The 12120-nt window shown below is 44.5% G+C and overlaps 1 protein-coding gene across 1 annotated transcript; it reads left to right on the forward strand.

Moving 5' to 3' along the window:
• The first annotated feature begins 224 nt into the window (after positions 1-224).
• On the forward strand, positions 225-8750 carry LOC111964414 (putative monooxygenase p33MONOX). The gene is made up of 8 exons (XM_023988312.2): positions 225-381; positions 2209-2313; positions 2479-2669; positions 5056-5176; positions 5391-5518; positions 5762-5886; positions 7522-7688; positions 7996-8750. The coding sequence occupies exons 2-8, from the start codon at positions 2289-2291 to the stop codon at positions 8208-8210; spliced, it is 972 nt and encodes a 323-aa protein (XP_023844080.1). The 5' UTR covers positions 225-381; positions 2209-2288; the 3' UTR covers positions 8211-8750.
• Positions 8751-12120: the final 3370 nt, after the last annotated feature.

Genomic DNA, 12120 nt, shown 5'->3' on the forward strand with positions numbered 1-12120 from the left:
TAATTAGATTACAATGTATATAAAACGTAGTTTCAAGACCTCGTATGTGCAAGCCTTGTTATGGACATTGCTATCTGAATATCAACGGTATCAGCCCAATAGTAGATTTGTGCAAACAAGTCACACAGTGCCCCCAGTGACAGGAGTCAGGACATAACAATCAAATCAAATTAAATAAAATGGTATTGCATTTGTCGCGAGACTACACAAAACCACGTACCATCACTGTCCGGAATTTCCTTTATTCTTCAGATAGGGAACTGGATATCATGGCTGAGATGTGTCTTTGGTGTTCTGTAACCTTTCCCATTGACATTGTAAGGTTACGACTGTTTTCATCTTTAACGTGTCTGTTGTAAGCGGCGTGGGGCTTTTTATCTGGTAAGTTTAAACTAAATTGTACGTGTTAGATCGTGTTTTTCATTCTATCGTCACCATTGTTGCGGTAACCCAAGCATCATGATCGCTCGCTAGCAAGCTGAGAATTCTCAATTACTCACTAGCTTGCTATGGCTGGTCATCTGCTTCGTATAATTTAATTGAAAGTTTATTGTTGTAGTTAGGCATTAGATTTTATTTGACCAACAAACAGTTTTGGTCCTCTCAGAACCGCTATTCTATTCCACTCGATGTGTCAATTATCACCGTCTGACACGTAACGTAAAATCGATAAGAAATGATTAGATTATCCGATAAATGTAATTGTGTGCCATATTCACGGATATTAACTAGTGTTTATAAGGGGAAACGTAGTCATTTGCACAACTGAATGCTTTCAACCGAAATGTGTCTTCCGCATTTAACCCAACCCCTCTAAACCAGAGAGGCTGCATTAATCGACGCCCAGGGAGCAATTGTTGTGGGGATTAAATGCCTTGCTCAAGGGCAGAACCTTGACTGCTCGGAGATTCGAACAAGCAGCTTTTCAGTTACTGTCCCAACTCTCTAACTGCTCGACTACCAGTCACGCATAACTATATAGCGTGTGCTGTTCTGACGAGCCATTATCTGCTCTAGTTTAGAGCTGTTGTTCTGAACATGGCCCCAGCCACAGACCACCTGTCTGACATGTCCTCTTCTTATTGCTGTGTTTTGTTCCTTTCCAGCGTGCCAGGTCTGTACTCCTCCTCCTGTCCCACAATGCTTTATCAGCAGGCCTTATTGTCTGAGAGTGAGCCAGATTAACCCAGCCTATTGTAGTGGTCATTAATTCCATTCAGCACTACACACATGGTTAGCATGGGCCTCTATATCAGGGATGGTGGGGGGGTCACAAAAAATCAGTACGCACATCCATACACACACCACCGTTTTAGGGCCCGGGGCCCTAAGCAAAATTTAGTTCCCCCCCCCCCCCCCAAATTGCGAGCAAAATATTTTAAAAGACCTGCAATTCTACACATTTTTGCCATGGGTTGTAGAGAAAAGATTGCAGATCTAAAGCAAGTTTGCTGCAATTCTACACATTTTGCCATCTGGTGGTGAGAAGATTTTGCAATTTCATAAGTTTCATGCAATTCTATTAATTTTGCCATTGGGCAGAGAGAAAAATGCGACATTTTACAGCTAATATCCTGCAATTCTACACATTTTGCAATGGGGGGGATTGATCAGTGGGCATAAAGGAGGTCGGATCACCAGTTGCCCATCTCAGCTCTATAGCATTGAACTAGCCTACATTTCAGGTCGTGTTCTGTAGTGAAGACTTCGACCTCCCTGGCACATTTGTCCAGTCTGCTTTCTCAAATAGCACGGGGGAATAGAACACTAAAACAGAACACAACACCATATCAGCTGCCAAGGAGAGAAACATTGACTCACCCCAGCAGCGCAATGCTGTCAATAAACAAGCTGTTACCCTTGTTTTGACTAAGGCTGTCAATAAACAAGCTGTTACCCTTGTTTTGACTAAGGCTGTCAATAAACAAGCTGTTACCCTTGTTTTGACTAAGGCTGTCAATAAACAAGCTGTTACCCTTGTTTTGACTAAGGCTGTCAATAAACAAGCTGTTACCGTTGTTTTGACTAAGGTTGCTTGCTGTCATTGGCCACTGACTCCAGCATGCACCTGGAAGTTTTCCCATGATTATCTGATATTGTTTCTTTGAAATGAGCATGTACACTGTACATTTAATTACAAATAAAATAGTGATTTAAAAAAGGTTTTTCGGGGTTGTTGAAATTTGATATTCTCTTCCTCCCCTGAAGGTCCAGTCCAGTCTTTTGTCAGCTTGGATTCATCTGAACACTACCTCATTGTCAGCCATAAGAGTCGGCCTTCTGAAACAATGTCCAGGTCAGGAGATATACCAGGTAGGGCTGGGGGCAGTGAGAGTGGGCATTACAGTGTTGTGTACTTGTTTTTAAATGGTTATATGTAAACATATGCTTTCAACACATATAGCTCATAATTTCATGTATTTTGAGACCATTTTGAGTGATTTTTAGAGTTTTAATGCTTCAACATTCCCCCCTCAGCCCTGGAGTCTGGGACCTCAGAGGGGCTCCTGGGAGGCATGTCCCTACCTGTTGGCATGACCCGCCGTGCCATGAACTATGATGACAACATGGAGGCGCCCATGTCCCCGCCTCCCTCTGATATCAACATCAACAACCTGTGGGCGAAGAGGCCCGTCGTCCCACCCAGGAGGTTCCGTCATCAGGCTGAGGTAGATGCCACACTTCCACTGCTCTCTAGCCTCACAGTTCAGATGGTGCTGTGTCTGTCCGTCAGTGGAGGCTGCTGAGCGGTTGATGGCACATAATGGGTAGAACAGAGCAAATGGAATGGCATCAAACACATGGAAACCATTAGTTTGCTGTATTTGCTACCATTCCACTGATTCCGCTCCAGCCATTACCGGGAGCCCGTTCTCCCCAATTAAGGTGCCACCAAACTCCTGTGCCGTCAGTATTCATAAAGCGTCTCGGGGTAGGAGTGTTGRTCTAGAATCAGGTCCCCCGTCTATGTAAACGTATTCATTAGATCTAAAAGGCAAAACTGATGCTACATCAGCCCTCATACTCTGACACGCTGATTTGTCAATGTGATGCCATTCTACTAGGCTATGTACAGATCCTGTTGTATTGCTGCATTACTATAGTTAATATTTACTGTATACACAGTGCATTCGGCAAGTATTCAGACCCCTTGACTTTTTCCACATTTTGTTATGTTACAGCCTTATTCTGAAATTAATTCAATTGTTCCCCCCCCCCCTCAATCTACACCCAATACCCAATAATGATAAAACAAAAACAGGTTTTTAGATATGTTTGCAAATGTATAAAATAAAAAAACTGATATAACATTTACATAAGTATTCAGACCCTTTACTCAGTACTTTGTTGAAGCACATTTAGCAGCGATTACAGCCTCGAGTCTTCTTAGGTATTACGCTAAAAGCTTGGCACCTGTATTTGGGGAGTTTCTCTGCAGATCCTCTCAAGCTCGGTCAGGTTGGATGGGGAGCGTCAATGCACAGCTGTTTTCAGGTCTCCAGAGATGTTCGATCGTGTTCAAGTCTGGGCTCTGGCTGAGCCACTCAAGGACATTCAGAGACGTGTCCCGAAGCCACTCATGCATTGTCTTGGTTGTGTGCTTAGGGTTGTTGTCCTGTTGGAAGTTGAACCTTCACCCCAGTCTGAGGTCCTGAGCGCTCCGGAGAAGGTTTTCATCAAGGATCTCTATACTTTTCTACAATTTCCCTCGATCCTGACTAGTCTCCCAGTCCCTGCTGAAAAACAACCTCCAGACGTGACGCTTGTCATTCAGGCCAAGGAGTTCAATCTTGGTTTCATCAGACCAGAGAATCTTGTTTCTCATGGTCTGAGTCCTTTAGGTGCCTTTTGGCAAACTCCAAGCGGGCTGTCATGTGCCTTTTTACTGAGGAGTGGCTTCCGTCTGGCCACTCTACCATAAAGGCCTGATTGGTGGAGTGGTGCAGAGATGGTTTTCCTTCTGGAAGGTTCTCCCATCTCCCTGGAGGAACTCTAGAGTTCTGTCAGAGTGACCATCGGGTTCTTGGTCAACTCCCTGATCAAGGCCCTTCTCCCCCGATTGCTCAGTTTGGCCAGGCGGCCAGCTCTAGGAAGAATCTTGGTGGTTCCAAATGTCTTCCATTTAAGAATGATGGAGGCCACTGTGTACTTGGGGACCTTCAATGCTGCAGAAATGTTTGGGTACCCTTCCCCAGATCTATGCCTTGACACAATCCTCTCTCGGAGCTCTAAGGACAATTCCTTCGACCTCATGGCTTGGTTTTTGCTCTGACATGCACTGTCAACTGTGGGACCTTATATAGGCAACTGTGTGCCTTTTCTAAATCATGTCCAATCAATTGAATTTACCACAGGTGGACTCAAATCACGTTGTAGAAACATCACAAGGATGATCAATGGAAACAGGATGCCCCTGAGCTCAAATTCGAGTTTCATGGCAAAGGGTCTGAATACTTATGTAAATGTATTTCTGTTTTATTTTTAATACATTTCAAAAATGTCTAAACCTCTCAGCCTATTGCCTATTGTCAAACTGTGTTTAGACATTTGTCATTATGGGATATTGTGTGTAGATGAGGGGGGAGGGAATATTTTGTCCATTTTAGAATAAAGTTGTAATGTAACAAAATGTGAATGGGCAAGACAGAAAAGTAAATGCCTTTGAACAGGGTATGGTCATAGGTGCCAGGTACACCGGTTTGTGTCAAGAACAGCAACGCAGCTGGGTTTTTCACGCTCAACAGTTTCCCGTTTGTATCAAGAATGGTCCACCACCAAAAGGACATGGAGCCGACTTGACACAACTGTGGGAAGCATTGGCGTCAACATGGGACAGCATCCCTGTGGAACGCTTTCGACACCTTGTAGAGTCCACGCCTGACAAATTTAAGCTGTGGTGGTGGGGGGGTGCAGTTCAATATTAGGAAGGTGTTAATGGTTTTTTTACTCTGTGTCTATGACCCCAGGTGTACCTATTCATGCAAATGCTCCTCTAACTGCCTTTGTGATCCATTGGTGTGTTTTTTTGTTGTTGTTTTTCTCTCGTTTTTAAAGGAGGATGAATCTGGAATTACCCTAACCCACGCTGCGACTTTTGACCCTGGCCACAGGCCAAATATGCCTGTCGTGGTGAAGGCCAAAGCCTCCTCCATCATCATCAACTCTCTGATGACCAGTAAGACTTTACCATGATCGTGAATGATGGTTACTATATTGTTGGTGTATTAACCTCAGCATGACCTATTCCAATCTTGCTGCTCATTAATGGAACACTGATTAGCTTTTATTTTGATTGTAATCAAGCTCGTATTGGATAACGTTAGGCTGTCTGTCTCCTCAGCGGAGAAACACGTCCTCCTTTAATACAGTATGTTGTCTGTTTTTTCCAGAGCAAACCCAGGACAGCATGTACAGGTTTGAGCAGCAGGCTGGGCTGAGAGACACTGGGTACACCCCCCATAAGGGCCTCACTGCTGAGGAGACCCGCCACCACCACCGCATGCCTGAGTCATTCCAAGTGGGTCTTTATTTTATTGCTTACCGAGGCACGACTTTATTTTCCTGGAGTCAGATAATTATTAACAGAAATATACATCCATATTTTTATTACATGTATTTTCCTTTATGATAGGTTTGATAAAGCATAAACAAAGTGAAATTACTGAATCCTCAAAATCTCAGTTAGCAATCTATGTCAAGGAGGAGTGATTCACAAGGTTTTACTGTTAATAATATTCATCACATGATGTATTGCCTGTAGAAAATGAACATTCCAACTGTGGATATGGGAGCGGGACATAAGGGAGGACATGAGGACAAGCAAACATCATCTGCTCAGTCCACCCCTAATACCACTCCTCAGAGCTCACCTAAACAGAACCGCAGGTAAGTGCAACCATGTCCTCGTTACCATTTGTTCATGGAAATATGCTGTATTTTGACCCAGGACACCAAATAAATTCAGCAAAAAACAAAACCTCACTTTTTCAGGACCCTGTCTTTCAAAGATAATTCGTAAAAATCCAAATAACTTCACAGATCTTCATTGTAAAGGGGTTTAAACACTGTTTCCCATGCTTGTTCAATGAACCATAAACACTTAATGAACATGCACCTGTGGAATGGTCATTAAGACACTAACAGCTTACAGACGGTAGGCAATTAAGGTCACAGTTATGAAAACTTAGGACACTAAAAACTTAGGACACTAAAGAGGCCTTTCTACTGACTCTGGAAAAACACCAAAAGAAAGATGCCCATCTGCGTGAACGTGCCTTAGGTATGCTGCAAGGAGGCATGAGGACTGCAGATGTTGCCAGGGCAATAAATTGCAATGTCCGTACTGTGAGATGCCTACGACAGCGCTACAGGGAGACAGGACGGACAGCTGATCATCCTCGCAGTGGCAGACCACGTTTAACAACACCTGCACAGGATCGGTACATCCGAGCATCACACCTGCGGGACAGGTACAGGATGGCAACAACAACTGCCCGAGTTACACCAGGAACGCACAATCCCTCCATCAGTGCTCAGACTGTCCGCAATAGGCTGCGAGAGGCTGGACTAAGGGCTTGTAGGCCTGTTGTAAGGCAGGTCCTCACCAGACATCACTGGCAACAACGTCGCCTATGGGCACAAACCCTCCATCGCTGGACCAGACAGGACTGGCAAAAAGTGCTCTTCACTGACAGTTGCGGTTTTGTCTCACCAGGGGTGATGGTCAGAGTCACATTTATCGTCGAAGGAATTAGCGTTACACCGAGGCCTGTACTCTGGAGCGGGATAGATTTGGAGGTGGAGGGTCCGTCATGGTCTGGGGCGGTGTGTTACAGCATCATCGGACTGAGCTTGCCATCCTCCTCCCTCATGTGGTACCCTTCCTGCAGGCTCATCCTGAAATGACCCTCCAGCATGACAATGCCACCAGCCATACTGCTCGTTCTGTGCATGATTTCCTGCAAGACAGGAATGTCAGTGTTCTGCCATGGCCAGCGAAGAGCCCGGATCTCAATCCCATTGAGCACGTCTGGGACCTGTTGGATCAGAGGGTGAGGGCTAAGGCCATTCCCCCAGAAATGTCCAGGAACTTGCAGGTGCCTTGGTGGAAGAGTGGGGTAACGTCTCACAGCAAGAACTGGCGAATCTGTTGCAGTCCATGAGGAGGAGATGCACTGCAGTACTTAGTATCTAGTGTGGCCACCAGCTGCATTGACTGTTACTTTTTATTTTGACCCCCCCTCCTTTGTTCAGGGACACATTATTCCATTTCTGTTAGTCACATGTCTGTGGAACTTGTTCAGTTTGTATCAGTTGCTGAATCGTGTTATATTCATACAAATATTTACACATGTTAAGTTTGCTGAAAATAAATGCAGTTTACAGTGAGCGGATGTTTCTTTTATTGCTGAGTTTACATGTGCCCTTACCCACCTTATCTAAATGAGCATGAGTATGAAGCCTATTCTGCGGCCACTGTAAAGTGGTTGACCATCTGGTATTTCTCTGTGTTCCTGGCAGGGGCTGGTTGTCCAGCCAGAGCTCGACAGCATCTGTCAGCAGCTCAGACCTCAGTACCAGCTCTAACACCAGTGTGGACATGGGTGCTGCTGAGGGGGGAGGAGCAGTCGAACGCTGGGGTATCTTTGGACCACGTCCGGTTGTTCAGAAATCCACTACCGACCCAGGTACTGACCACACCATTAATGGGATTTGGGGAGGATGATATTTGACATGTTTTCATTTTGCTTCCTCTAAACTGTAATCCTGTTGGTAGATTGGCTCAATATTCTTTGATGTGAATTACACATTAATAAGATTGTTTTTACATGGTCGTGTACTAAATTGGTACACTTGATTTTCATTGTGTATCAGACATCCTTATTTGTGCATTTTTAACAAATTATTCTTTTGAGATGTTCATAGTCTAGGTTGAGTTTCAGTCATGTTGTCATTGTTCTCCTGTCTAAGACCAGTCCTGTGTATTCTCTCCAGGGGGTTTTGCTCTCCAGTCGTACCGCGGGGCCCAGAAGCCCACCCCCATGGAGGTGATGAAGGCTCAGGCCACTCGGCTGGCTCATGACCCTGCTGTTAACCAACAGGCCCCTCCCAAGATGGAGATCCCCACCACGGAGAGCCGTAAATCGCCAGCACGGCCGCAAAAGCTCAAACCTCGAGACATAAATATCCTCACGCCCTCAGGTTTCTGAGCTGTACCATGGTGTCACTACTCCTTCATTTTGTAGCTGGTCTACCATCTAGTCCAAGGCTCTCCAACTCTGTTCCTGGAGAGCTACCCTCCTGTAGGTTTCCACTCCAACTCTGTTCCTGGAGAGCTACCCTCCTGTAGGTTTTCACTCCAACCTGATTCAGCTTAACAACCAGCTAATTATTGGAATCAGGACAGTCTAGGACAGTCTATTCTAGTCTATTCTCTCCCCACTTCTATTATTTAACACCCTTGTTTTGCCTCAGCCTTTTGCCTTGTAATAGAACCGTGTATATTTACTTAGTATGTATGGTCCGACTGTGAAGATGTTCTGATGCATGGTGTTGCAAAGTGTAACTCTCTGACTGTTTTGACAAAGACTAAAAGTCACACTGTGTTCATGGTTTGGTCATTCAGTTGGCGTGTGAATCTCATTCAGAAGTACACTATAACTAGATTTTCATGGTCTGCAGATTCTGTAAGATGTAATGATTCACATTATGTCTCCAAGAACATTATGGTGATTATTGTTCACCCTCAAGGAAGTGTTTTTTTATTTCTTTTGTGTATCCGCATTCCTGCTGTCAAGTCGACCGCTTTGAAGTTGAAACACTGTCAGTAAAACCCTGCAACAGAATGTTAATAACATGTTGCATATTAATCAGAGAACTGTTATTATTTGATTGACCCTGTTCAGGTATTTTCACTTTTTTTTATATATATACATAGAGAAAAGATCCATATATATACCTCACCTGTGGTCTTTGTTGTAAATATCTGATTAAAAAAACAATGCTAACAACAATCAAAAAAGTATGGTTCCATCTTCCAGAATTTGGCTGAGCCATCAACCTTCCAGAAACAATGGAAAGATAGTCATCACTGCAGAGGTCAAAGAACCTGCCGGGGAAGGATGGATTTAGAAATGTAACTGTTGGTAAATTTCATAACCGTTTCTAGGGCAAGATTAGTTACTGATTGACAGGAATAGAAACCTGCAGCTGTTGTGATGTGAGGTGGTGGTCATGTCTTCAGCAGATACTAACTATCGCCAGTAGGTGGAATCCCCCTCTTTGTGATACCATCTGCACTGTGGCTGGACAACTCACAGGCTGCAGTGCTGAGATTACATTTAACCCTGTACAGTATTGCTATGTCAGACTATATCTGTGCCCCTGACTGATATACTGCCCTGTGAGATTCCCTCACGTTTACTAATTGTTAATCAAGCCAGTGAATATCAATAGCTCAGTTGTTCATGTAAAACATATAGGCACAAACAGAGCCAGTCAGCTGATATTCCCTCTATGCTTTAACATAATGGGTTTCCTCAGCCCCCCATGGCTTCATTCAAAGCCACCCTTCTTATTGCCACAGGCACAACCCATGCCTTCCAGTAATCATTCCCCCGCACCCACCAAATCTCTCCCAGAGTGACTGCATAGCATGTCATTTCCTACACCTACGCGGTGGACCCTATGGGATGTCTGGTGTTGATCTGGAGACAGCGGTCCACCCTCGCCTCGGCCTGCTGCCCAGCCAGTGACTGAGCATTCTGCTCTCTGACTTGCTGTTTGTTCTGGAGCAAAAACTCTGTGGGCCACACCAATATATCTGGGGGAGAAGGCGAGCATAGTAAAATCTTACACAAAGGAACTCTCGCCCTCAATCTTGATGCAACAAGTAACATTTTTCTATTGGCTGTCACTTGGATTCAAAGGTTTTCATGACGCAGTAGCTATTACATTTATCTTCAAGAATCTCTTCTAGACCATCCACTCTAGCACAAAGTTAAGCAATAGTTGGAATTGCCAGTTTTGGTGAGGACGTCAGATCACCATGGGAACGTTCATGGGAAGGGTTTCCCTTTCATAATAAATATATATGTTCTTTAACAGCTTTGATCCAAAGTGACTTACAGTCATGTTTCATTCCTATATAAATTGTCAGTGATGAAATTACTTTATCAACTACAATATAAATACACACAACTCAACACACTCACCAACACACTCAACAACACACTCACCAACACACTCAACAACACACTCAACAACACATTCAACAACACACACACAACATGCTGACCAACACACTCACACAACACACTCAACAACACACTCAACAACACACTCACACAACACACTCAACAACACACTCACACAACACACTCACACAACACTGAGTGTGATGTGTGAGTGTGTTGTGTGAGTGTGTTTGTGTGAGTGTGGTTTATGTGAATGTGTTTTTGACTGTGTTGGTGAGTGTCGTTGTGTGAGTGTGTTGGAGTGAGTGTGAAGTGTGAGTGTGTTGTGTGAGTGTGTTGAGTGAGTGTGTTGGTGAGTGTGTTGTGTGAGTGTGTTGTGTGAGTATGTTGAGTGAGTGTGATGTTGTGAGTGTGTTGTGTGAGTGTGTTGGTGAGTGTGTGTTGAGTGTGTTTGTGTGAGTGTGTTGTTGAGTGTGTTGTGAGTGTGTTGTGTGAGTGTGGTTGAGTGTGTTGTTGAGTGTGTTGGTGAATGGTGTTGTGTGAGTGTGTTGTGTGAGTTGTGTCGTTGAGTGTGTCGTTGAGTGTGGTTGTGTGAGTGTGTTGTGTGAGTATGTTGGTGAGTGTGTTGTGTGAGTGTGTTGTGAGTGTGTTGGTGAGTGTGTTGGTGATGTGTTGGTGAGCGTGTTTGTGTGAATGTGTTGGTGAGTGTGTTGTTGAGTGTGTTGGTGAGTGTGTTTGTTGAGTGTGTTGTTGAGTGTGTTGTTGAATGTGTTGGTGAGTGTGTTGTTGAATGTGTTGGTGAGTGTGTTGTGTGAGTGTGTTGTTGGTGTGATGTGTGAGTGTGTTGTGTGAGTGTGTTGTGTGAGTGTGTTGTTGAGTGTGTTATGTGAATGTGTTTTTGACTGTGTTGGTGAGTGTCGTTGTGTGAGTGTGTTGAGTGAGTGTGAAGTGTGAGTGTGTTGTGTGAGTGTGTTGAGTGAGTGTGTTGGTGAGTGTGTTGTGTGAGTGTGTTGTGTGAGTATGTTGAGTGAGTGTGATGTGTGAGTGTGTTGTGTGAGTGTGTTGGTGAGTGTGTTGTTGAGTGTGTTGTGTGAGTGTGTTGTTGAGTGTGTTGTTGAGTGTGTTGTGTGAGTGTGTTGTTGAGTGTGTTGTTGAGTGTGTTGGTGATGTGTTGTGTGAGTGTGTTGTGTGAGTGTGTCGTTGAGTGTGTGTTAAGTGTGTTGTGTGAGTGTGTTGTGTGAGTGTGTTGTGTGAGTGTGTTGGTGAGTGTGTTGGTGAGCGTGTGTGTGAATGTGTTGGTGAGTGTGTTGTTGAGTGTGTTGGTGAGTGTGTTGTGTGAGTGTGTTGAGTGTGTTGTGTGAGTGTGTGTTGAGTGTGTTGTTGAGTGTGTTGTGTGAGTGTGTAGTTTGAGTGTGTCGTGTGAGTGTGTTGTGTGAGTGTGTCGTGTGAGTGTGTTGTGTGAGTGTGTTGGTCAGTCGTGTTGTGTGTGTGTTGTTGAGTGTGTTGTGTGATGTGTTTGTTGTGAGTGTGTTGTGAGTGTGGTTGGTGTGTGTGTTGGTGGTGAGTGTGTTGTTGAGTGTGTTGTTGAGTGTGTTGTGTGAGTGTGTTGGTGAGTGTGTTGGTGTGAGTGTTTTGTGTGGAGTGTGTTGTGTGAGTGTGTTGGTGAGTGGTGTTGTGTGAGTGTTGTTTGTTGTGAGTGTGTTTGTGTGAGTGTGTTTGTGTGAGGTGTGTGTGGTGTGTGTGAGTGTGTTGGTGAGTGTGTTGTGTGAGTGTGTTGGTGAGTGGTGTTGTGTGAGTGTGTTTGGTGAGTGTGTGTGTGGTTGTGTTGTTGAGGTGTTGTTTTGAGTGTGTTGGTCAGCATGTTGTGTGTGTGTGTTGTTGAATGTGTTGTGTGAGTGTGTTGTTGAGTGTGTTGGATGTTGCT

The sequence above is a fragment of the Salvelinus sp. IW2-2015 genome, linkage group LG5, assembly GCF_002910315.2.
Source record: "Salvelinus sp. IW2-2015 linkage group LG5, ASM291031v2, whole genome shotgun sequence".
Classification (NCBI taxonomy): Eukaryota; Metazoa; Chordata; class Actinopteri; order Salmoniformes; family Salmonidae; genus Salvelinus; species Salvelinus sp. IW2-2015.